Source organism: Medicago truncatula, chromosome 6, assembly GCF_003473485.1.
Source record: "Medicago truncatula cultivar Jemalong A17 chromosome 6, MtrunA17r5.0-ANR, whole genome shotgun sequence".
In the NCBI taxonomy this organism is placed as follows: Eukaryota; Viridiplantae; Streptophyta; class Magnoliopsida; order Fabales; family Fabaceae; genus Medicago; species Medicago truncatula.
In genome coordinates, this window is record NC_053047.1 from 40,446,201 (window position 1) to 40,473,426 (window position 27,226).

A 27,226-nucleotide genomic window follows, 5' to 3' on the forward strand; every position below is an offset into this window, starting at 1 on the left:
AAACATCAATTGAGGATAGACATTTTTCAACCCCCGTTTAATTTAATTTAATACAAAAACATTTACTAAAATGAATAGTATTATAACTATTTTCCTTCAAAAAAAAAAGTATTATAACTATTGAAAAAAAATTGTTCAAGTAGTATAAGAGGCTCACACATTTTAAACATGAAAAATGTATAAATCTAAAGTTCAAACATCTTACATAAAATTGTCTTTACAATTATCAACTAAGTTGTGTTTATAAAACCAAACATTAGAACTATTAATCCCTTCAAAAATACTACTTCATTCGTCCCAATTTAATTGAGCTAGTTTAATTTTTCACACAGATTAAGAAAAAGGGTTTGTCTAACATGTGCAATATTGCACATGTTAAGGTAACTAAAATTAGCAAGTTTTTATTAAAACCAACAATTATTTAACAAAAAGTTATATATTTAATACAAAATGTTCAAGTTCCTATGCAAAGTTACTATTTTAAATTTTTTAACATGTGCAAATTTGCACATAATAGAAAAACCCTAAGAAAAATGTATAAATGAAAGAGAGAGAGAGAAAAGAAAAGTTTTGAGTGTCTTTGTCAAGTATTGGTGCATTCTTCTTTATCATAAATGTAAAGTAGAATATATTGAATTGGGAGTGGTGAAAGTAGTATTAATTAGAGTTATAATTGGAAAAAAAAAATTAATTAAAAACTGAAATGGATCAAGATTTCTGGGACAATATTTTTACAAATAATTCAATTATTACGGGACGGAGGGAGTAGAACTATTAATCACTTCCGGGTGCCATTTAATTTGGGAAAGGAGAGTTCTTTCCCATCATTGGAAAGTTGATCATGTCCATTAGATTAAATGAGGAACATATTTTTATCATACTCTCTCAACCATTAGATTATTTTTTTATACTATCTTTCACACTCTCTCTTTCATGTCCCCACACACCCATGTGAAAGATAATATAAAAAAATAATCTAGTGGTTGAGAGAGTATGATAGAAATATGTTCCTCATTTAATCTAATGGACATGATCAACTTTCCCATGGTGGGAAAGAACTCTCCTTTCCCAAATTAAACGACACCTCACTTCCACCCATTTCCAAATCTTTTGTAAGAAAAATATTTACCTTTACAATAACAAAATTTCAATTCCAAATCTTTAAAATAGTTTACGTCTATATAAAAAAATATATATACGTCTTGTCATGAGTCATCACCAATATGCTTGTGTAGGGAGCAACAATATGTCACACCCCTTATTTCTTTTTGTCAAGCACTCAAACAAACCTTTGAATGACATAAAATAAAGGCATGAATGATTCCATCCTTCCATTTAATAATCATAAAAACATCTATACTAAAAACATATTTTATCCAAATGACCTATGCTAGTGTTTAGCATGCCCATGGTGTACTATTATGAACCAATCCTGTATGTCAACAATTAACCAATTATTAAGTCATAACTACTCCCCTAAAAAAAAGTCATATAGCTGATTCCCAAGCATTCTGATTTTCGATATTCAAAAGTCAAAAGGCTAAAACAGTATTTGCATTATACATCCTCCGATCACAAATATAAGTAAAAATTCATATTTTAGATTCATTTAATAAATAACGCATGTTGTACTTATTCACTCTCTCTCCCCCTTCGTTTAGAGGTGAGTTATTTGAAAAACTATTTGTATAACAATTTATAAGATAATCATAGATTTGCAAAGAAAAGTAGTTATTTATACAAAAGTGGACCGTCAATATATTCCTAGGAACCTAAAAGACCCCAAAAAGTGCATTTTAGACCCTTACAGAGGCCTCAACGCCCTTCAGAAAGGTCCTAAGGCCCAAGGCGCGCCCTCTCCAGGATGTTGCCTCAAGCTGCTTCTAGAAACCTCTAGAAGGCCGTCTAAATACCTAATTACCGCTATTACTTACTGCCTAAGTAACCACAAATCAGATACATGGAATGCTATAAATACAACTCTTGAGAGCTTTCTCAAGGCACGACCAATACAAGACAAACCCTAGTTACGATTATTGTACTTTAATGCAAAAAAATTGTTTTTTTTTTAACAATAAAAAATGTAATTATATTAACAACAAGAGCCTCATTAGCACAAGGCGTGCCTCAAAGACTCATCAAGAAACACCGAAATGTAGAAGTCAGTACTACAACAAAACCAACTCAGCCAATACCCAAACATTGTAAAGGGCTTGACCACCAACTATTAGTACCAAACATAAAAGAGACTTTTCTAGCTTTCAACCAACCTAAAGACAAATATTTTACTTTATCAAGCAACCTGGGCAAAGGAGTAACATAATTATTAAAACACCTATTGTTACGTTCAGTCCATAAGACCTAGACACAGAGTAGGCAAATAAGTTGGAGAAAAGACTTTGTAGCCTTACTCCCACCTGTGAAGTGAACAAATTGAACAAAGTGGTCAGACAAAACATTAGTATCCACTCCAACAAAACCAATCCAATCACGAACCATCTGCCAAAGCAAAGCGAAGGAAGAGCACGAAAGAAACAAATGTTGCGCCGACTCCAAAGTACCGCAACCAGAGACACACAAACCAACTTCTTGTGAAATGACACCTCTGTATATCATTTCTCCTTCATTTATCCTCATCAATAAGTAAAACAATAAGAAAAAGGAAATTCTCTAAAAGTAAATGGGAGATGTTGTGTGTAGCGAAAAAATCATCCATGTCAAAGATTGGACACCATTTGGGATGACATTGTGGTGTCAATGTCATGTGACATTGGACAACCACAATTGGACAAAAGATCTTATTCTCTCTTTAATATAATTTTTTTGTTTTTTGTTACTTTTTTTAAATAAAGGATGACACGTGACCCATTGTGATTGACCAATGTCATAACTCACACAATAATGTCATCCAAGTATTGTCCTCAAAAATTAAGGTGGTTGGTAATTGAAAATTAACATGCATCGATTTGTATTGCATTGCTCTAAGTGAAATTAATCTAGGAGTTAGATGAAAATAGGGTGTCGGGCACCATATTGTCTTTCATGTTAATATCTTGACATCAAAATTCAACATAGTATGACATATAAAATAGTAGTTGTTCTCGCGAGTTTAACTCAGTTAGTAAATATAATGCATAAAATATATAAGGTTTAGAGTTCAAATCCCGAAAAAAATATATAAATTATGAGTTAGAAAAAATGAGGTGTTTGATGTCAAAACAATAGAATAATTCAACTATTGAATTTCATTAAGAAATATGAGTGACTATTAAAATTTACTTGCATTATACCTAAATTTATTTTTTATATCTAATAAATTATCTCCCGTATTAACTTTAGGATTAATCTAACCAAGATATAACATTCTCAATTGTTCATTAAATAAAAAAGTATTCTCAATCGTTAGGTTAGTCTAACAACTCAAGTTATGTGATAAATGATGTAGATGCTCAAGAAAATGTTTTCTTATGAATTGGATTGTTCGTCAACAACAACAACTAAACATTCTCCCACTAAGTAAGGTTGGATTGTTCATCACGATTTCATATTTGTTAGATTAAAAAAATAGATGATTGCAATTGAATCTAAATATTGATTGAACATGTGTGCGGAATCAACGTGTATGTGTATTAGACATGGCAACAAACCCCGCCCCCGCAAGACCCGGCCGCCCCGCCCCGAATTTAAGAGGGAAAAACCGATTTAATTGGGTGCGGGTGTGGGGGAATTTAGAGTTTTAGTACGGGGGCGGGGTCGGATGCGGGGGATGCTTACATCCGCCCCGCACCCGCTTTTTAAAATTTTCTTTATTAAATTTTATAATCTTATTTTCATAAGCACCAACATATTTTAATATATTATTACTCTTTAGAAACATATTTATTTTTCTCTTTTGAAAAAGTTTATTAGATAAATAATTATTAATATAATTATTGTGTTTTTGTTACTATGGAAAAAATGAAAAAATATGCATTTTTTAAATATTTTATAAAAAATAAAGTTTTCGCGGGTGGGGGTGGGGCCGGGAGATCCGTCCCCATTGGAGGCGGGGTTGGGTGTTCAATTTTCACCCCCGATATAGTTTGGGGGCGGGTGCATGGAAGCGGAGGCGGGGACGGGGGAGTGACTCAAACCCGCCCCCGATCAGCCCCGTTGCCATGTCTAATGTATATACATGATCCAAATCCTAACTCCTACTTCCTCCATTCCAAATCTTTATACAAGTAGTTTAAGACTTTTGCACATATATTATATTTTTAGGCAAATCTCACACATATTAAGTGTAGAGAAGTGGACATATTACGGATCCAAAATCACGCCTCAATATACCAAATATATATATATATATATATTAAAGGAAACATACCAAATATCTATACAACATTTATGATATGGCTTTTGTCAAAAAGTGCACTTACATAATTATATTTATCATTAATTATTATTATATAAAGTCTTATTTTCCAATGTAAAAAAACTATAAATATGTTATTACAACCAGCCTCGTAAAAACAAATCATCTTAAATTCTTTTTGTTTTTTTTTAAATCATCATAAATCTATTAAATTTATAATTCAAGGAAAAAAAATCATTTTAAATTTTTTTAAACTTCCATTATGTTACTTAAAACCATAAAAATTTCGGAGTGGAGGAAATAACTTCATTAATTAACATAGTATAGTGTTCAAATCATACTCTTCACATTTACCTCTTCCGGTCGTTGTTATAAATAAAGTAAATTTTAACTTGTGCCCTAAAAGTACATGATAAGAAATCAAAAGTAGAGAAATTATTGTGTAGGAACGAACCTAACCTATCATCCTTACAAACAACAAATTAAAACATGACACGTCGTTGTTTTTCCACCATGAATGGTGTTGGTGGTGAATGGTGATGGAAGATCATGAACTAGTGGTGGTGGAGAGAGAGAGAGAAATGACTAGTTGATTTATTTTTTTATAATTATTTTAAAAGAAAACAACGACGTGTCATGTTTTAATTTGTTGTTTGTAAGGATGATATGTTAGGTTCGTTCCTACACAAGAATTTCTTCCAAAAGTATAAATAAAATCTTGAAAATTGTGTATTTAAATTTTGAAAACTTTAAATTTTATCTTTTTAACTTGTATATTTATTGATTAATTCCCTTTTAACTTCTTAACTTGTGCCCTTAGGGCACAAGTTAACATGATCCTATAAACAATAATATACATTTACATTTTAGATTCATTTAATGAATTAATCTAAAATATTGTTTTATACTTATAATAGTGACCAGATGGTGTATCTTAACACATTATCTTCTATTTGTTAAAATTCATATGAATCAATCAAATTTTGTTGATTGAATATAAATTTGATAAAACCCTTATGAATTTTAATTGTCGAAATAGAGTATGTTGAGATATACATTAGAGATGTATTTCTAACATTACTCTAATTTATAATCCTATATTTTTTTTTGGTGTGAATCAAACATTTTTTCATACAATCACAAAAACTAATCTATAAACCGAATAAATCGGTAAAGTGTCAAAAGCTTTCATCAAAAGATTTAACACCGTTATATTTACACCATTAATTAAACTCGAAGAGATGATTTATTATGTGATCCAAAATTACAAAAAAACACCCTTTTAAGTTAATTAATTTAAAACTCAAATGAATTGATAACTTTGATGAAAGAAGAAAACATCCATATGAATTTTAATTAACGAAATATAGTACGTTGAAATGTATATCAGAGATGTGTTTCTAACATTACTCTAATCTATAATATTATACTTTTGTTGTGTAAATCATACATTTTCACGTACAACCACAAAAACTAATCTTTAAGCCGGATAAAACTCTAAAGTGTCAAAAACTTCCATCAAAAGATTTAACACACTTATATTTAAGTCATTGATTAAACTCGAATAGATTATTCATTATGTGATCCAATCTTACAAGAAAACATCCTTTTAAGTTAATTAATTTAAAAGTACAATAAGTTGATAACTTTGATGAAAGAAAAAAAAAATCCAAATATATTTACAAGACAACCACAAAAACTAATCTTTAAGCCGAATAATCCGGTAAAGTGTCAAAAGCTTTCATCAAATGATTTAGGGTTAAATATGTTTTTAGTCCCTATAAATATATCAACTTTTCGTTTTAATCTCTCTAAAAATTTCCTTCAATTTTTAGTCCTCCAAAAATTTCCATCTTCATTTTTGGTCCCTCTTTTAAAGTAAACTCATATGTAGAATTTATATTTTTGAATAAAATTTTGCAAAAAAATTCATAATATTATAAAAATCTCTCCCAAAAATATTTAGAATTTTTTAACAAAACATGAATTTTTAAATTTTTGATGGTTAAAAATTCATATTAAATTTATGTTTTGTTAAAAAATTCTATTTTTTTTTGGGAAATATTTTTACAATATTCTACACATTTTTGCACAATTTCATTAAAAAAAAACTAAAATCAACATAAAAATAGGGACCAAAAGTAGTGATTGAAAATTTTGCAAGGACTAAAAGTTGAAGGAAAATTTTAGAGAGACTAAAACGAAAAGCTGGTATATTTATATGACCAAAAGCATATTTAACCCAATGATTTAATACCGTTTTTTTTATTGAATAAACAAAAATGATATATATTAACAATGACAAGTAATCTCTTGAGCACAAATTATATCAAAGAAATCATAAAGAATATACCAAGTCATCACCTAAAGACAAATACAAATCAACCAATGTCTAAACAAACAAGTGGACTCGACCACGAGTTCAAAAAACAAAACGAACTTTCTTAATTTAACTTGGTGTATTTAACACCGTTGTATTTACGATATTGATCAAACTCGAAAATATGATTTATTATGTGATCCAAAATTACAAGAAAAAGTTAATTAATTTGAAAGTAGAATAAATTGATAACTTTGATGAAAGAAGAAAGAAAGTTCCAAATATATTATTTTATGCTTTCATCATCAACATCATGTGAATGAAGTTGCGTGGAGCCATTTTCCACTTTGTGTGACACTGTCCCTTCCTTCATTCACCTCACCACACCTCTTTCTATGTTTTTTGGAACAGCTTTTGCTTCTTTATCACTCTGCAACACAACATCATTTGTACTTGGAACCAAACCCATTTTTTCCCATTTTTCACTTTCATAATCCTTCTTAAATTTCATTGTCTCAACATAAATAAACATTAAACTATCCAAAAAACCAAACACCATCACTTGCTGTTTTTTCAAGCTTTGTACTTGTGTTCTATTAGTTACAAAAGTCAATGCACTTATGCACCCCCTTTTTTTCTACACCTCCCATTTGGATCTGAATTTCTTCTAGCTCATTCTCATTGATGAAAGTGTCTCATTGATGAAACTTCTCAAAATATTTCTGGGTTTTCACTAATTCATCGTAAAAACAAAATTTTTATGATTATTTTCATGAATTTCTCAAGTGGGTCATTTTTTCTTCTCATGGTTTTTTGAGGTTGGAGCTTCTGAAAAATAAAGGGTAAGTTTTGTTTCATGAAAACTATGAATTATAGCTTCTTTTTATGTGATTTTTGGATTTTAATATTTTTTTAGTGTGTTTTTGGTTTCATCAATTTTAAGAAAGAGTAACAAAAAGTGTATATTTTTGTTATATGCAAAAGAAAATATTTATAGAGAATCACACAAAAATAAAGGGTAAGTTTTTGATGAATATTAGGACTATATGAGATTAAAGTTTGAGTTTTTAGCATCATTTATAAGTTGGAGAATTACTTGCAGATCTCATATTCTTTCTTTGCATGCTGCTTTAAGAATCTAATTGGAAACATAAGCAAATTGTTAATGATTTATACTTTTTATAAGAAAATTTGAGTGCTAAATGATTTATACTTTTTGTTTGTTTCTTTCTAGGTGGGATTATTGTGTTGTTTTGATAGAGACTGATTAATTTAATGGTTTTTGTTTCAGTGGGACAGACATGTATTATTTTTTGTCTAATGTAGACAAATTGTAAGATCCAAGAGGACAAGATCATGTAAGTATTCTATTTTCTCTAAGTGATTTTTAAATTGTAATAAGAATTATTGTTTTGTTTTTGTTGTTATCTTGTTATATAATTGTATTTTTAGTTCCTAAGTTATTTTATGAAATTTCTGTGACAGAATATTTCTAAGGACTTAGTCATGTATAAACCATTTGTGACATGTGATGATCCAAAAGGAGTTGTTGAGTGTGGAAGTATAAGGAGATATAGGTCAAATTCTCACAAAATGAAGGATAAGACAAAGAGCCGAAAGCCGGCCGAAAATTTAGAGACAAATAAACAAGACAAAGAAGAGAAGGTATCAAAAGGTTCTACAGAAAGAGATTTTGATCCATCTTCTTTGCAGCTTGTGGAGGTATCTAGAGGTGCCGCAAAGTTGAACAACATGATTGAGTCGTGGTCTAGAGGTGTGAGGTACGATGGAAAATCCGATGATATCGCAAAGGATTTGTTAAAAGGTGCTCTTGATTTGCAAGAGTCTCTAGAGATGCTTCGACAGGTGCAAGAAGCTTCGAATAGTATGAGTCGATCGAAGAGAAGACAAGAGGAGAAACATGAAAGAAGTAAAATTGATGCACATGTGAATGATGGAAATAGATCAACACATTCTAATCAATTTTTTGAACACAATTCAGCTTATGGTTCTTCAAGTAGTTGTAGAGAGGAACTTAAGAAAGTGATTAAGGAGAGTTTGGTTCGACAAAATCTATTCCAAAGCACAAGTACTTCTGAAGGATTGGATTCAGCTTCAGCAGCATTCCCTTCTACAAGCTCAAGCCAATCATCTGTTGTTTGGTATGACAAACTTTCTGATTCTTCGTGTTCACCGACTTTTCCAAGGAAGGAAAAAAGTACCAATCTTGTTGCAAAGTTGATGGGATTAGAACAATCCCCTTCAAGAACATTTCCATCTGTCATGCAAAAACAGTCTGAGAATCAAAAGATTGTGAATCAGAAGAGACCTGTGTTCGAGATTGACACACCGAAGTTAAGAAAGCATAGTTCAATATTTGAGAATCCAGAAAGAGAGAAGACACTAAGGGAAATTCTTGAAACTACTCATTTCAATGGATTGTTAAAGTGTAGTCCTATTAGAGAGCACAAGCTTCATAATCATGTCAATCATTCAAATGATCTTCATTACAAACAGTTTGATGATTTACCACCGATTGTACTCATGAAACCTCGGCGCGCTTCGTATCAGGAATTCGTAGAAACGTACGAGCCGGTTCCTCGAGAAGAGTTTTCCTTTAGAAATCCAAAAGCAAAAGGAGCTCCTTCAAAAACCTTCAAACCAAGGGAGGGTTCAACTACCAATATGAGAAAAGAGACGATGGAAGAAAGTCTATCCAAAAGGTTTATCAAAGAGGAGAGATCGAAGCGCGTCAACGAGTTTTTGGAATATGATGTGAAAGAAATCAAGGCTGTTGAAAACAAGAAGGTTCAAAAAGCTAGTCAAAGATCACAGGCAAGTGAAACAGTTGATGAAAAAGCTAAGGTAAAGAACATTACAATTCTCAGAAAACCAATACAAAAGGAGGTTTCAAAAGCTAAAGTTGTAGCGAAAGCTCAAGATCAAGGCGAAATCAGGTCTAGTAGTGAAAAGTTGAAAAAGCCGCGAAGTGTGTCGAGGATTGAGAAGAATGAGATTCCATCTAGAAAGAGCACTTCTTCAAATTCAAATACTGCCATCACAAAACCAAAGACACAAAAGGTTAATAGTTCAAAGGAGTTGAGAAAGAGTCAGATGAAGAAGCAAATATCTGTTGATTTGCCGGAAGCAGCTAAATCGATTGTAAGTGTTACTGTCATTTTTTTTTTCTCTATGGTATGTAGTAGTGTTTGAAATTTGAACCGTCTTGGATAAAAGAGTTTGGCTTAGTAATCCTTCAATGAGTTTCAATACATTATTCTTGTGCACAGGATGAAAAATTAAAGCAAGAAGAAGGAATGAGTATCGATGTTTCTTGTAAAGATGATTGCGCTGAGATTAAAATAATCACTACAGTAACAGAAGATCTCATCATGGAGGATGAAGTAGACACCTATGCAAATAAGACTCGAGGTAATTTCTGAAACTGTAAATGGATCCACTTTGGCCCTGTTTGGATAAATAGTATAATTAAGAGTTTATAGCATAAGCGCTTACCATATAAGCTCTTATGTATATGCTATTTCTATAACAACAAAAAATTAAAATAAAGTCAAACTACTTTGAACACTCCATGGAAATACGCTGAAAATAGTCGAGAGCATTTCATAAGTTGTTTCTATAAGCATTTCATATGTCAGTAGATAAGCTCAAATAAATCAATCCAAACATGCCCTTTTTAGATGATTAGAAGCACACATATCATTACACGGAATAAATTGGAAGCTTAAGTGACTTATTTCACCCTTTTGCAGATAATTGCGAGGAGGGCCAGAATTCTTCGGTTGATGATGTTTTGATGCTAAATTATGAACATGAAAATGATACCATCCCTGCCGAGGAAGCTTGTGACACCACCGGCGTCAGTGAAACTTGTTTCAAGCACGACACAGACATTGCTGAAACCACCTGTATCAGTGGAACCGATTTCGAGCCAGACAAAGACACTTCTGAGCTGAAATATTTGCTTCTAACTAGCAAATCATTTATTGACCATGCAGATGAGTTTCTCAATCTTGATATCGATTATCCTAAGATCCTACCAAAGATTGAAACTAATGGAATAGCCAATACAAGACTCTATTTGGATTGCGCGAACGAACTCGCCGAGAGAAAAAGCCTTCAAGAGTCATCACAATTAGTTCACCCCTTATTGCTAACTTGTGTAGGGAATTCAAGATTGCAAATCTCTTTGAGCAGCTTGGTTGAAGAAGTTGACAATGCAATTGAGAAGCTTACATCTTACAGTGAAAATTCTGAGACTAAACTTATTTTGGATAATATTTGTGCAATGTTGGAGAGAGATATGAAGTGCAACAATAGATTGATAAATGGAATGTGGAACTGTGGTTGGAGGCATGGATTTTCTTGTGATGAAGCTGAACAAGCGGTTAATGAAGTAGAAAACATGATTTTAGGTGGATTAATTGAGGAGATTATTGTAAATTTATGATTATATATTTTGAGACATTTTGGATATACAGCCCTTAGTTATGGATCTGGGTTGTGTGCGAGAAACTGCACGCAATCAGCCACATCTAAACAGTCTAATCAGACAGGACAGATTTGAAGATCGGTATTTTCGATTTTAAAAACAAAAATGCATTGAAATCTAGTTCTTCCGATCTTGATCGAATGGTCCTGATGTAGCTGACTACGTGCAGTCATACCGCACACGGTCCAAATCCCTTAGATATCAGCATCTTCACCTTGTATATAATAAGGACTAAGAAATTGACCACAGGAAGGATAGAAGAGTTGAACAAGTTGGCTGCAGAAGTTGCATAATTTTTCTATGAAAATATTTTTTATTCTATAACTCTCATACATTTGAATTTGATATATCTATAATGCATTATAATTCCAAGAGTTTGATCACGGAATTGATAGGTATAGAAAAGCATACATCAGTCCTCGTGGGCATAATTCAGTTAACGGAGACAATGCATTGTTATATGCAGGGATTAAGATTCGAACTCTGACACCTTACTTGTTCACTTTAAAAAGTAAACTATAGCCACTAGATTGTTTGGCAAAAAAATACATCATTAAAAATTAATATCTTAAATAAATCTCATGTATCTTAATCACATACATTACACACATCAAAAAGAAAAATAAATAACTTAATTGAATGAATGAAATACAAACAAAATTTTGTTGTGGATTGATTAATAAACTTGAGATGGAAGAATATAAGATCTAAAAGCTCCACTTGATTAAAGTAGAGGATGTACACCCTTTCCCATTTGTCACACCCTTTCATAATGAAAAAACAGTTGGTTAATGATCATACATTGAACTTCAGCTCATGGAGAACAATCCACTAGTAAAATCAAGAGGAGGCTCCCTTATAGATTAGAAATTTAAGGGTCTCAAGAGAAAAATATATAAAGGTCCCTGGTGTATGGCTAAAAAAGCACCCGAAATTGGAACCTACTACACATTGCCACCTACTTCCATAATTCTTATCAAACTCCTGAAAAACCAAACACAACCTTATTTAGTTATTAATCGGTAATCAAACCTAACTTCAAACTCAGAAAATAAAGAGGAATGATATGTGAGCATATCATCTGTACAACCAACAACTTATCTGCTATGTTTTAATATTTTTTGATTGATTTCGATTTACATGCTCATCACAATGTTATATGGTGTTGCGTTAGTTGTCCAATTTTGGTTGTATAAATAACACAACTCTAAAATAAATCAACATTAAAAACCATAGTCAAATGTTAGAATAATTTACCTCCTACACCATAAAAACCATGAATTTCCCTAATTACCCTTCATCCTATTTAATAAAAAAAATTATGTTTAAAAGCAACATTCAACGAACTCAACTTCGTCATACTGAAAATAGGTTTCGACAAGCTCAAAATTTGAATTTGTTCCCATGTTTAGGAATATTCAAATTCAACTTCGTTGGAATAGAAATAGGTTCTAACAAAGTTGAATTTGAGCTAGTCAGACTAAAAATAAGTTTTGATAAACTCAAATTTTAAATTTATCGAAACACGAGCGTGTTTCAGTATAATTGTATTTGAGTTTTTTGAAATCTCAACGAGTTCGAATAAGAGAGTTTTGTTTCTTGAAAATATTAGAGATGAATTTATGAGATTTCTTGAAAAAATTTATGAGATGAATTTAAGGGTATAGAATAAATTTTTCAAAGTGTTAAAGTAATGTACCTTCTTGATATAACCAGCAATTGATCTACAATCACACACATCATAGAGATCAAGGGCTTGAGAAGCATATGACATAGCTTGAATTTGCATCTTCAAAGGCATATCTGTTTCTTCCACCACACCTTTTCCTTCCAACATCTTATGTTGCTTTCTTTGAAAATCCACAAATGATAAATGATTTCTAGTTCTCTCAATTGTTATTGTTGTGTGTATATATACAAAAAAAATGTAGCTCATCATTCAACAATGATACACACTTAGTTCATTTTGAATTGAATGAATGATTAAGGAATTTGGCAGCTTATGGAAAGTAGCACATAACCCGAATTTTTTTGATAAGGATATAGAATAAGCAAGTTTATCTAAAGTTTTCGAATTAATAATACTAACTTTTTTGCTAATGTATGAAAAAGATTATTCGAAATTTTTTTTTCCTTCAAAGTGGAGCATGGTATTATTTTGACCAGTGGAGAAAGGGTTATGGTATCATTAGTAAATACTATATCTTGACTCATTATTAAATCGTGCTTCATTGAGAATTTTATTAAGAAGAATTTTCGTTTCAATTCATGGACAAAAGAATTGACCGGTGGTTGGAGGCTTTGAGCAGCCAAATATTGATGTTACCTTTTCTTATCTTAGTACAACTGTGAATTTGGTTAGTACTCCAGTCGATTACGAGGTAAATTTATTTTTGGTCATGTTTTATTAATAGGGTGACAAAACGTGTCAATCTATCATGTTTTGATCGATTGATCTATCAACTTGTCTAAAGTGGAACGAACAAATTAGATAGATTGTCTCTCATTGTTCCTTGGGTTAAGCGGAACGAATCAACTTAAGTGATATGGTCTAAAACCTCAACTTTTGTTATTTTTGGTTTTACTTGTCTTGAATAAAAAAGAAAAGAAAATGACCTCAAATGTTAAAACATCAAACAACACAATAAAATTTTGATAAAGTATGTAATAAGGGCAAAAGCCATCTCAATTTGTTAAGAAAAATGTGGTATTCTGTCTAAGAATAATAATTGGAGTTGGAGAGCAAAAATCTGAGTTTATAAATACAAATAAAATGGTTCCATTAAAATATATTCATGAATCATTTTTTTTAATCGACATTAAAAGAGATACTTATATTTAACATCTAAGACTACCTGAATTCTCTACACTTTTAATATCGCTAAGATAATTTTTGAGCAATTTGAGAAGTGGGAATAGTAAAAATGAAATACTAAGCTGACATATGAGAAGCCTCTTGGGCCAAACTCAACCCGGTTACTATACTCTTGAAATGCATTCATTCACGGCGCACCCTATGAACATTCTAGACAAAACCCTAAATTCAACTCTATAAAAATAAACCCTCACATTCTCAATTTCAATTCATTCTTAACCATGGTGTTTGATCCTCTCATATTATCATCTATTATATGATATGAAACCAATCATCCATTCTTCAATTACCATCTTGGTTTTCCAATTCCACTTTTTAGGATTTCGATTTTACTTTTGTAGTTTATTTTCAGCTTCGGTGTTTGTTTTAAACAATTTTTTTAACTGAAACATGAATTGGACATTGATGAATACTGTGATAGGTCTCGTTCGTCGTAATGGTAAATTTTTACCTTGCCGACCATTCTGTTATATCACCACCCATATTCTGAGTCCTTTAATTTTCTTATTTTTATTTCAATCTTGTTTATTTTGTTAATTAAGTTTGGCCAATGATTTAAATATTTATAATAGACAAGCATATGTCTGAAGTTTAACATGTAGACTAATCTAATCTTCTCAATGAGGCCAAATTTATACTAAATTTTCACTTATTTTTATTTATTTTCTTGTGTACTTCCTAGGTTAATTTGGTTATGATCTAGTGAATGTGATATGAATATTCTTGTCTATGATGATATCTTGAAGGCTTGTTTCTCAAAACATTCGCAGTGGCCGCCTAAGAACTTTCGCCTTCGCCAGGCTTGAGAGTTTATGCTGTTTTATCCTTCCTTGGATGTCTGAGACAATGTAACATGTAATCTCACAATGTTTAATTCTCTGTTGAAATAAGGGTTTGTGATTACAATTTGTTTCTGCAAAGTTGATCATGTTAGCTTACTATTTGTGTATCAGTCTTATATTCATGTTGTGATCTTTTTGATTTTGATTGTAAATGACCAATGATGATAATATTAAGGCTTGTTTCTCAAAACATTCGCAGTGGCCGCCTAAGAGCTTTCGCCTTTCGCCGGGCTTGAGAGTTAATGCTGCTGTATCCTTCCTTGGATGTCTGAGGTCTAATTATTCACAATCTATCAACATATTGGTTATAATTTAGTGGCTAATGATGTATAATTTTGTCTGTTACACAACTTTATTTAACTGTTATACAACTTTTACCTACATCATTCCATGAAATTTTTCAATGGTGGATTTAATGTATCAGTGTTTATACAACTTTTTGTATGATGATATTAAATTTCATGCCATGATTTGAAAACACTTATTTGTAGAAAAAGAATTAATTTTTAAGAAAATAGAAATTTGATCTGATCAATTACATATTACTCTGAATTTTGTATTTTATTGGCTATGATGAGTCATAGAGATAGTCATGCACCACTCTGATGTTTCCGTGCTGATAATTTTCTCATACCCATTATTTTTCTGAGCCATTTCATTTTCATTATCATGAATCAATATTTGAATTTTGGAAGATATTATCTACTTAATTTTAAATTTACTTTCATGTTTTCCTTGAATTTGGACTCATCCATTTGCTCCATGATCTACTAGCAGTAATTTTAAAACAAACACCATTATTTGACACTGAAAGACTAATAGATATCTAGTCTTTAGTGATCTTAGCTTGTTCAAATTCAATGTTTATTTTTAGGCCAAATACCTCCCTGGGTAAGTTTCACGTTTGTTTTAGATAGGTCATTTAAGTTTCTAAGGTTTTACATAGGTCATTTAAGTTTCTAAGGTTTTAGATAGGTCTTTAAGTTTCAAATTTGCAAGTTTGCTTCGGATAGGTCTTTATGTCAAAACTTGAAGGACCTAACTGAAACCTGGAAACTTTAAGGCCATATTTGATGCAAACTTCAGTTTGAAGGATCTATCTGAAACAACTATGAAACTTAAAGGAATGGGGAGGTATTTGGTCTTATTTTTACTTTTAAGTTTGATCAACAGTGTCTGTTAAAATGATATTGCTACATTGGTATATTGTATTGATCAAATTGTAGAAGAAATGTGCATCATGAGTTGGATATGCTGAAATCAAAGATAACATTCATGGAATGTCTCTATGTTTTTGTATGGTTCAATTAAAAACCTTCAATTGAAAATATGATTTTGCAAATTAGTTTTAATTCTAATAAAAGGGATATCGTGCATATGCAAACTATGAGGATTACAAAGGTGGTTGTATTGAAATATGCATCTACAGACTATGAGGATTACAAAAGTAGTTGTATCGAAAAAGCCACATGAAACACGTAGAAGCTTCCCTCTTGAGCCCAAGCATTCATGCATCAAATACTGTCTACAATGAGGCCAGAAGTTTGGTTTCTTCAGTTAACATCTTCATTATGGAAGAACCATGTGTTCCTGCTACCATATTTAACCCAATTTTATTGAGATTTTCAGTACCAAAGCATCTCATTTTGCGATAGTAACTTAATTGCTTACATGTTGTAAGCTCATCTAAAAAAGAATAAGAACAAGTGTTTGCTGATTGTCCAATTATTGCTTATGAAATTCTTGCTTCCAATAATCTCTTGTTCTTAAAATTTGCTATAGTTTCGTTTCTTTATTGAAGAAATTATAATGAGTCTGCGTTGTGCTAATTTTATATAGAAATGAGTTGAGCTAAATTGAAATTGGCTTAGTTTTTCTGACTCATTAAGAATTGAATCGACTTGAAACTCAATTCATTTGACTAGATAGCAAGAATAAAAAAAAAATCGAAAAACAAAAAAGTAACGCATGTAAATTCCTTATATTTTTGTATGGTTCAATTGTAGTTTCGAAAACATCTCACTAGTGTTGTGTTGTTACTTAGGTGTTCATTCAACTATGTGTTTGTTGATTAAGGTATGAAGGTTCAAGTTTTCTTTATTAAATGCATAGTTTGTCTATCATAATCTCTCAAAAGACTAACATGAGATTATTCAAATGATTCGTACCGTCCCCTCATATATTGCATGTTAAACTCATAAATTCATCTTACCTAAGCACTTGGATTGCTTTGCAATGTTGCTCGAAATTATTATGCACTATTGATCCTATCTTTTTATATATTTTTTTATATATTAAAGTTAACACAGAAGCATATTTTAGTCCTAATTTTAACCTAAATCTATTGCATAAGTTTACTATTTTAACCCTGATGCTAAATTCCTTTGTTTAACCTTATTGAATTTTCCCCCTCTCAATTTCTCGATACATCTTATATATCTTATATATTAAAGTTAACACAGAAGCATATTTTAGCCCTAATTTTAACCTAAATCTATTGCATAAATTTACTATTTTATCCCTAATGTTAAATTCCTTTGTTTAACCTTATTGAATTTTCCCCCTCTCAATTTCTCGATACATCTTATATATCTTATATATTAAAGTTAACACATAAGCATATTTTAACCCTAATTTTAACCTAAACCTATTGCATAAATTTACTATTTTAACGTTGATGCTAAATTCCCTTCTTATATATATCTTCTTATATATCTTCTTATATATTAAAGTTAACCCTATTGAATAATTTTACTATTTTAACCCTAATGCTCACACCTAATCTCCTATTTTCATGAACAACCCTAATGCTCACACCTAATCTTCTTATATATTAAATTTAACCCGTAAGCCCTAATTTTAACCTAAACCATATTGCATAATTTTACTGTTTTAACCCTAATGCTCACACATAATCTCCTATTTTCATGAACAACCCTAATGCTCACACATAATCTCCTATTTTCATGAACAAAGCAAATCGGCATCGCTTTATTTCCCCTATTTCTTCAAAACAAATCGCCCTATTTCTTCAACAAAACAAATCGCCATATTGGAATAAAAGGGTTTTGAAAGATTATAACATTTTTTTTTTGTTAATATTACAAACAGGTGGAAGAAACATTTCAACAAACAGTTAAATGGTATCATTTACGCTAAATGTCAAATATTTGATAAAAGGAAAATTATTTAAATAAAACATTTTACATGTTGAGGTTAAGAATGAGCTATTTTTACATGTCTGAGATTCGAATTCCAGCATCTGCATATATTTGAGACCACATGTTTTATTCTCTTTGACATGCATTGAGATTTGTTTTTGTCTACTACATCTACAATGTACCGCACGGGTGGAAAGTCTAGTTTATAGTGATGTGTTTGTCTTTTTTTGTTAACCTCTGGTTTTTAGGGAAAATAAGTTCTATATAGTGACGAATTTTATTTTTTTCAAGAATTTTTCGTTTTTGTTTGAGCTATTAGGCGGGTAAATCAAAGCAAAAAAAAATTAGAGGGGGTAAATAAAAAAAAATATTTTACAGGGGAGGAAAATAACCTATATTACATGGGTAAAGACCTATTAACCCATTGAAAAATCTAGTAAGTTGAAAGTAGCACTTTTAATTCTAACAAAAGGGATATTGTGCATCTGCAAAATATGAGGATTACAATGGTCGTTGTATTGAAATGTGCATCTCCAAACTATGAGGATTACAAAGGTCGTTGTATCGAAAGGTCACATGAAACACGTAGAACCTTCCCTCTTGAGCAGACTAGGATGTCTACCATAAGGCCAAAAGTTTTGTTTCTTCTTCAAATAATAGCTTCATTATGGAAGAACCATGGGTTCCTGCTACCATATTTTATTCATGTTGTACGTAAGCTCATCTAAAAAGGAATAAGATCAAGTTTTTGATGATTGTCCACCAAAAGTTTATTTATTGAATAAATAGAATGAGTCTGCATTGTGCTAATTTTATACAGAAAGTCTCCAAGTATGATCGACCAGAGGTTTGTAACCCATATGAGAAATAAAGAGGAATATTATAACCCACAATAAACAAAAAAATCATGGCTTTTCTTATTCAAAGGGAATTTGTAACAATGCGGATATTATAAAGCACAATCCTTCGTTAAGTAAATAAAATAAACCATAGTCCAAAATTGCGGCCTTTTGTTATTGAATCAGAACTTGTAAAAATGTGTGGTCTTAGGATTAGAATTGAGGTGAGCTGAATTGAAATTGGCTTAGTTTTCCTTGACGACTTGAAACTCAACTCGGATTTGTTGAACTTTTTACATTTGAAACTCAACTCTGTTCAAGTCTTTATGTTTTTGTATGGTTCAATTGAAAAATCAAGTAGATTCGGAAACACACTTTCTCACCAGTGTTGTTGTTACTTAATTCAACTACGTGTTTGTTGATTAAGGTGTACGAAGGTTAGTTTTCTTTATTAAATTGCTGTCACATGATGATCTCTAAGTTGTATAGCTTGTTTAAGATTCAATCTCTTAAAGACTAACATGAGATTATCCAAATGACTGAGTATACCATCTTAAACGTCAATATTCGTACAATCACCTCATATATTGCATGTTGTATCAAAACTCATAAATTCGTCTTACTTCCTTAGTTGAAATCACTTGATATATCTTGTAAGAAAGTATAACATGACCACAAAGTTGTCTGGTTTGGGAGATTTGTCATGTTTCAAGGTCTTGTACGCCTAATAGCTCTACCATGCTCATATATTGATTTATTTACAAAAACTCAACTAAAAAAATTGAAAACTTGCTAGATTGATTTATTTACAAAAACTCAAACAAAACAATTGAAAACTTGCTAGAAAGACTTTGAAACGAATCCTAAACACTGATAAAAACATTATATGATTGACTATCATCACATATCAAAGAACTATTGAAACAAATGTCATGGACATAATTTATATGTTTCAAAACAATGTAACTAATAATTGTTGAATTGTGATATTGCAAGCAAAACACGTGCTAGAGAAATTTTTCTGGATGGTATAGATGCTACTTGGAATGGACTGGCTGCAGTAGAAAAGTGAGTTTGGAAGAAAAAAGAAGAAGTTAAATGCAAGTAGTAATTCAACTAATAATGTAAGTTTTTGAATTATCTTTCTGTATTGTCTGTGTTCAATTCAATTATACGAGTGAAGGGCATAATGCTAATGTTGTATGTGTTCATTTACAATTAGTGGAATGAGAGGGGTCAACATAATTACAGTGATAACACTCAAACTTATATTAAATTAATAAAGGGTGTTTGGTATCTCATGCATTATGCTCTTACAATCAAATGGAATACATGTGGAAGATAAGCAATAGCAACAACTAAAGCGGAGGCAAGAGCAGTGGATGAAGAGAGAAACGACAACTGCAATAGCATTTGAAGAGGAGGCAATAGAAGCTCAAGAGGACGCAAAAACAACCGAAGAGGGGGCGAGACCATCAAAAGAATAAATGATGAAGTAGAGAATGTCCTCAAATGCAGTTCTTAAGGATATTCTCAACATCATCTTTATTCTTTAACTGCCCTTTCCACCTATTCAGCTTATTTTCCCTCCTAAGTTGATTTTGGCCTCCACTACACCTACTATTGTAGCTTGCATTTGCTCCCTCTTCGGTAGTTAGAATAGAACCTAGTCTTGCCTCCTCTTAAGCAGCTGCCACTATTTCTTCTCTTGGGCGTTTCTTTTATTTTGATTCTAAGATTTTAATACATGTGTTACCAAATATCTTTAATCAATCTAGTTTAAGTCTCAATATCATCACCATAGTTATGCTTTCCCCATCACTCCTATAATTGTAATCGAATACAATCAATACAAGTGTTATGCCGCTAACTCATGTACTGTAATGAACACTCACAACATAAGACAACACAAACATATAATTTTTAAACCTACATTATTAGCTGAATTACAAAGCTACGTAGTTCTTGGAGTAAAAAGTTATTGTGTGTTGGTTTAATTTAATAAATGATTTTAAAAATATGTTGTTGATTTGATGAGGAAAAAAAGATATTGACTACGAAGATTTGATTATCATGAGTTTGATTTGCTGCTTGTTTAATTTGAAAATAATTGTGATGACTAAATTAAAAGAGAATACAAAGCACTTTTTATCGGCTCTGAAATTTTTGCAATGATAAACCAAAAATGGATTTAGTACAGTCGCCAATTTTGAGATTTTTTGCGTGGTGACTAAATCAAAAAGGGATTTGATGCAGTCCTCACATATATTTTGGTTTTATATTATTTAAAAAGAAGTTTTGCGATGACCAAATGAAAAAAGAGGAGTTAGAGTCACCAATTTTAAGTTTTTTGCGATGATCAAACAAGAAGACGGTTTTAATATAATAATAAATAAAAAACAAATGAAGAGAAAGAGTTGTGAAGAAAAGGGTTGCGACCCTTTGTACCACTTCTGAAAAGAGAGATCTCATATTAGTAGTGGTTCTAAGGATGCTCTTCTATGTTAAGACTTCGAATTAGTAGTGGTTCCAACGATGCTCTTCTATGTTAAGACTTCGAGGTAGAAAAGCTTCTATTTTATTTCCTTCCTTCTTATTATATGTATGAAAAAAATTAGGTGAAATCTACGTGATTCTCATCACTTTATGTGGGATCTATTTTTAAAATGTGAGATTCATATGCATTTCATCCAATAAAAGAACAAGTGTTAGAAAATGAATATCTATAACACTCTTCTTTGTATTTACCATATTTGGTTGTGAGGGTTATATGGTTTAAGAATATGATAGTTTTAATGTAAACTATAGGAAGCTCTCATTCTACATTTTTACTAATATTTGGATGTGTCCTTCTCTTTTTCTACGGTTTTCCTCTATTTTTTTTCTTTTAGTTTTTCTAATGTTCTCCTTTTTCCTCATCTCCCTCACTCTGCCTTTTTTTCCCTATATTTATACACCAAAGTTAGGGTAAGATCATTTGTAAATGATGTACTTATGCGCAACGGCCTCAAAGCATCCTTTGGCTTGTTGTGATATTAGCAGTACAAGTGCACTCAAATGTAAAACAAAGAAGTAAACAACAACTGATAAAGATAGATTGAAATTACACTCAAAATGATGGTAGGGTAGAGACCAGATGTCTCTTACAATCCTTTTGCAAGGAAAAGGAAATATAGATAATTAAAGGTTTAAAACAATATGGTTATTTGATACAAATAGCAATGCTTGTCAACGATGCACTACTATATTTTATGTCTTTATATTTTTATTTCACTTTTGTATTTATATTTTCTTTTTGCTGTTTGTTGAGTTTTGAATACAAAGATTAAGTTATTATATCACTTATTTTAAAAAACTTTTTAATTGGTCGGACAATATTGAAGTTCTACAATGTCGACCATGAAATACAAAGTTAACATTTTGACTTAGATTCAAATGAAAATTGTGAAAAATGATTAAGCCATGAATTAATTTAATCCTTGAATTATCACTCTCCAATTTAGTCTTTAAACTTGTAAATACTTGTTAGTCATTGATACTTCAATTTAGTCCCTTATGTTAAGATGCCCAATTTTTCCTCAAAAAAAATAAATTAAGATGCCCAATTTAGTCATTAAACTTGTAAATATACTTATTAGTCCTTGAAGTGTATATAATACTTGAATTTAGTCCCTTCTATTAAGTTGTTAGGAACTAAGTTGACAGATTTTTGATAAACATTAGGGACAAAATTTCAGAATTTCATATTATTCGGGGACTATTTATTATATTAAAAAGTTTATGCACTAAATTGAAGGGAGAATGATAGATTAAATGCTTAAATGCATTTTTGACTCCCTAACCTTTAAAAAGTTGTGATTTTACCCCTCTAACAAAAAAATAACAATTTTGCCCTCTATCCTTAGGAAAATGTGATCTTTTGACTCTATCTATATGAACATATGTTTATTTTAGCACTTTATCTTTAGGGAAATATGCTCATTTTCTCCCTTATATTTACATAATGTTGCAATTTTGGTTCCCCATTTTGGAAGCGTCTTTTGCAACGTTATGTAAAGTTAGATGATAAAATTGTTTGTTTTTAGAGTTTAAAATGCATCATTAAATGTATCAAGCACGTAAATTGATGTATCAAGGTGTTGCAAATGCATTTAAGCCTAGTTTAAAAACTAAATTGATGATTTATTCTATAAAAAAGATCATTAAATGTATAAATTACGTAAAACACAATTTCACATTTTGCATTCAACATTCCAACATATATATTCATTTCCAACGTAAGCAATTTTAAAGGTATTGGGAAGGTTATACATCTTGAAGTTGATATCAATAACAAATTTTACCTTTTTTAAATTGGATTTGGTGACAATATTTTAGTTTCCATCAAACTTATCTCTTCCTCATATCAATTCAAACAATAATGTAAATAGGAAAGACATGCTATGTTAAAGACTACACCATATTGTTAAGGGTGGTGTATGCGTCCTTCCACTTTAACAGTACAAGTGTATGCGTCCTTCCCCAATTTAGATTATAGAGTATTGCATGGATCCAATATACATTCCCTTATGCAACCATTTTTAGGTAACTCAAAAACTAAATGAGACTATGAAATAACCTCCGTTAAGCTAAAGTTGATTTTATAGAAATGATCTATCTGAAACAAACTCGAAACTTAAAAGAACTATCTGAAACCTTAGAAACTTAAAGGACATATATCCGAAACAAACTTCAAACTTAAAGGACCTATCTGAAACCTTACAAACTTAAAGGACCTATCTGAAACAAACGTGAAACTTAAAGGATCCAGAGATATTTAGCCTAAATTATATAAATATACCTACTAGTCCTTTCTAAACATTTCAGAATTTCATATCATTTGGGGACTACTTATTATATTTAAAAAGTTTATGCACCAAATTGAAGGAGAATGATAGTTTAAGAATTAAATCGATGATTTATTCGGTAAATAATCATTAAATGTATCAAGTAGGTGAAACACAATTTCATTTCCAATGTAAGGAATTTTAAAGGTATGGAGATACATCTTGAAGTTGATATCAATAACCATTTTTACCTTCTTTTTTTAAATTGGATTGGATTTGGTGACAATATTTTTTTTACAAATCAAACACTGGACAACTGGAGTTGTTCTGTCCTATTCTTCATTTTTTAACAAATCAAACGCGTGTGTTTGGATTGGGGGTTTAGGAGAGGAAAGGAGGGGAGAATTTATTTTTCATTTTTAAATTATAGACTATATAATGTGTTTTTTTAAAATAAATTAAGTGTGATTGAAGTGTTATTTATCATGTTAATATGTTAACTTTTTAAAAAACATTTCATAGTATCCGTAATTTAAAAATAAAAAATAAATCTTCCCCTCCTAAACTTTCCATCCAAACACACCATAAAACAACCATTTTTAGGTAACTCAAACTAAATGAGACAATGAAACATTACTCTCACCATAACTAAATAACACCAAGTAAGTTCACAATATTAATGTCTGTGTTTCTAGAATGATTTCTTAAAACCTCACCCTCTTTCTGATTTTCTATCAAGCATGGAATAATGAAAGAAGTTAATTAATTTTTTTTTGAAGAAACTAAAATGAAAGAAGTTAATTGAGAAGGAAAACTATAATTTATTCAGAGTAATTTTCAATACTGTATATAAATCATAACATCACTAAGCATATTTGTTTTTCTTTCCACCGTCAGCTCATACTATCTTTTTACTCTCAAATATGAACAATAAATATAGTAATTAAAACAATATTAACCTAGAATAGATAACATGGACAAGAACAAGGAAATGCTTATTGTCAAAAAAAAAAAGAACAAGGAAATGCTTAGGATCATTCATCAGATCTTACCATTTTTCTCATCTCTAAGCCTTAATGGACAAATGATCCCATTATTCTCACTATAATAAATTAAATGACTAGAGTTTGTTTATCTTTGCTTGTCAAGGTTGGATTTCCAATTCAATAGAGCACTTGCTTCTCTACTTTAATGTTCGGTAGTGGCAGAAAAACTAAAGAATGAAACAATCAATGATTTTACAACAATTAACCAGTAATTTCACGATAAAAAGTACTAGTATATTACTAATAGTTCGAATTACATAATCGTACCAATTAACCAGGTGAATGGTGAGGGACTTACTAGAGCCATCATGAGGGAAATAAAAATAAAAAAAAACCTAAAAGACATCATCAAAATGAGTTAATAAGTTTCAAAAGACATAAAAAAAAATAGCTATTTTAATAACTCCATTCTTCAAAATGCTTCATTATTATCATATTCTTACTATTTACCATTTTTAGGAGATTTAAATTGAATAATCCAAAATATAGTAAAAATGGTTCAGATTATAAAATTCAAACAGTGTCAAAATGAGAAATTCATATGCTTACAAGAAATTGGTAGGGTGGAAAACAAAATCTCCAAACGTGCTAGGGATGGGAATAGGTCAGATTACTACACTCTCACTAGGGATGGGAATAGGCCAGGCCAAACCAGGTTTTGATAGGCCTGAGCCTGACCTACGAAAAAATTTGTTTTTCTTGGCCTGGGCTGACCTATTTAAACGTATGGACTGACCTGAAAGCCTACTTCCAAGCCTACATTACATTAAGGCCATCAAATAGTCATTTGACCTACTAAATAGGCTAAACAAGCCTTAAAGCCTACTTAAAAGTCTATTTTAGTACAAGTAAATTTTAACTAAATTAAAGCCTACTTAAAAACCTATAACAACAAAGCTTATGAAGAGACTATATTGTTTAATAAATAGATATTAATAGGCTGACCTATTAGGCTTAACAGACTTTTAGCTTGACCTATTAAAACTAGGACTTTTGCCCGTGCTAACGCCCGAGACATTAAAAATGGAGAAGCTAATATATTACAAAGAGAAATTACCGGGCTTTTCTTAAGGTTATGGTGAGTGATAATCGCAGACTTGACATGAATTTTGGTTCTTATCCGTTGTGTGTTTTATTTCAGTTCATGTGTTATGACTGTTATTTGCTTGAGAAATTTTTTCAATTAGACTGTGAATTTGATTAATTTTGTATCAAAAGTTAAGTTCACGGTGTAAGCATAACATATTCTATATCAAATGTAGCAGTATGTGCTTCATCCAAACTGTTATCCCTTGCACACACATTGGATTCCGTCTATATAATCCACATAACTTAACCACCAATGATCCCTAAGGCTTTAAAATATGAGATAATTCTTCATATACATATCTTCTAATTGTATATTTTTATATCAAGCTGCATAATCAACCTTCTTTCAAGATTCATAGAGTTGAATTTGTCTGCTGCAAAACCATTCAATCTGCAAAAATAGATAAGGAAAGTGTCAGTATTTTAGATGAACGGGTATGTGGTAGAATTGTCAAAAGACACATAGTAGTGATTTCTACCAACATACACTCAATCACAACAAATATAAACTAAAGAAACTGTGAGGGAAAATATAAAAAGAGAAGCATAGAAAACTTTCACCACATCCTATTGAAAATCCAAAAACTGTCTGAAATTTCTTACATGGTAAGAAAGGAGTAAAACTTCAACAATTCATATATCACTTAGACGGGTCTAGTGTGCTAACTATACTGCTGTACATTAGTAGATTCAAATCAACCAATATTGAATAAGTGATTTTTTAAAATGATAACCAACATATAAATTATTTCAAAAGAAGTAACATATTATAATTAAATTTAAGAACTATCAGAAAAAGAAAAAGAAAAATCTTCTCACTATTTGAGTTGGTGAATATTTTAGGTGCTACTGTTATTCCATCTTAGTCTTGATATCATATTGTTTTTTCCAGTTCTGGAACGTTGGATTGATATTATTTCTTCTGTTTTTAAAATTTAATTGATTTTTTCCTCAAAAAAAATAATACTTGATTTTGTTCTTTATGTTCATTAATACTTGATTTTCCTCAAAAAAAAAAAAACTATTTTTATCAAGCAAAAAAGCATAGAAACACATGAGTGACACTTTTAATGATTAGATTATTTTGTGTTATCTTGCGCTGTAGATTTGTCTATTCCATGTGGTAGTAGCATGAGTAAAAAGGGGAAATATTTAGTTAGTTGCCAAGTTTATATATATATATATATATATATATATCATGAATGAAAGGTGAAGATAATGTTGCTGATAAAGAATAGAGAATTAGTGAAAAGAATTGACTATCAAACAGTTATTATTTATCTCAAAATGAAAAATATTTAGTTAGGAACTATGAGCATATTCATATCTGAGTAAAATCTCACAAAATATTTATCCAATTG

General features: G+C 30.8%; 2 protein-coding genes and 4 non-coding genes across 7 annotated transcripts; 5 read left to right on the forward strand and 1 right to left on the reverse strand.

Annotated features, from left to right (window-relative positions):
* Positions 1–6,954: 6,954 nt before the first annotated feature.
* Positions 6,955–11,519, forward strand: LOC11427022 (uncharacterized). Of its 2 annotated transcripts, none has more exons than XM_003620565.3 (5): positions 6,955–7,516; positions 7,966–8,032; positions 8,160–9,836; positions 9,965–10,106; positions 10,448–11,519. In XM_003620565.3, the coding sequence occupies exons 3-5, from the start codon at positions 8,181–8,183 to the stop codon at positions 11,143–11,145; spliced, it is 2,496 nt and encodes an 831-aa protein (XP_003620613.1). In that variant the 5' UTR covers positions 6,955–7,516; positions 7,966–8,032; positions 8,160–8,180; the 3' UTR covers positions 11,146–11,519. The 2 variants fall into 2 exon arrangements, with proteins under 2 accessions (XP_003620613.1, XP_039683108.1); XM_039827174.1 differs by having other exon boundaries at positions 8,163–9,836.
* Positions 11,520–11,737: 218 nt separating this feature from the next.
* On the reverse strand, positions 11,738–13,251 carry LOC11427049 (dynein light chain LC6, flagellar outer arm). Its single transcript, XM_003620566.4, has 2 exons — positions 12,887–13,251; positions 11,738–12,171 (listed from the first exon to the last, which is right to left on the reverse strand). Exons 1-2 carry the CDS (start codon positions 13,124–13,126, stop codon positions 12,028–12,030), a joined length of 384 nt encoding a protein of 127 aa, XP_003620614.2. The 5' UTR covers positions 13,127–13,251; the 3' UTR covers positions 11,738–12,027.
* A 1,208-nt stretch (positions 13,252–14,459) lies between these two features.
* On the forward strand, positions 14,460–14,556 carry LOC112416135 (small nucleolar RNA Z43). Its single transcript, XR_003006449.1, has one exon. It is a non-coding gene; the product is annotated as a small nucleolar RNA Z43 (small nucleolar RNA).
* A 230-nt stretch (positions 14,557–14,786) lies between these two features.
* On the forward strand, positions 14,787–14,908 carry LOC112416158 (small nucleolar RNA SNORD14). Its single transcript, XR_003006468.1, has one exon. It is a non-coding gene; the product is annotated as a small nucleolar RNA SNORD14 (small nucleolar RNA).
* A 149-nt stretch (positions 14,909–15,057) lies between these two features.
* LOC112416159 (small nucleolar RNA SNORD14) lies at positions 15,058–15,180 on the forward strand. The gene has a single exon (XR_003006469.1). It is a non-coding gene; the product is annotated as a small nucleolar RNA SNORD14 (small nucleolar RNA).
* A 289-nt stretch (positions 15,181–15,469) lies between these two features.
* LOC112416133 (small nucleolar RNA Z221/R21b) lies at positions 15,470–15,557 on the forward strand. The gene has a single exon (XR_003006447.1). It is a non-coding gene; the product is annotated as a small nucleolar RNA Z221/R21b (small nucleolar RNA).
* Positions 15,558–27,226: the final 11,669 nt, after the last annotated feature.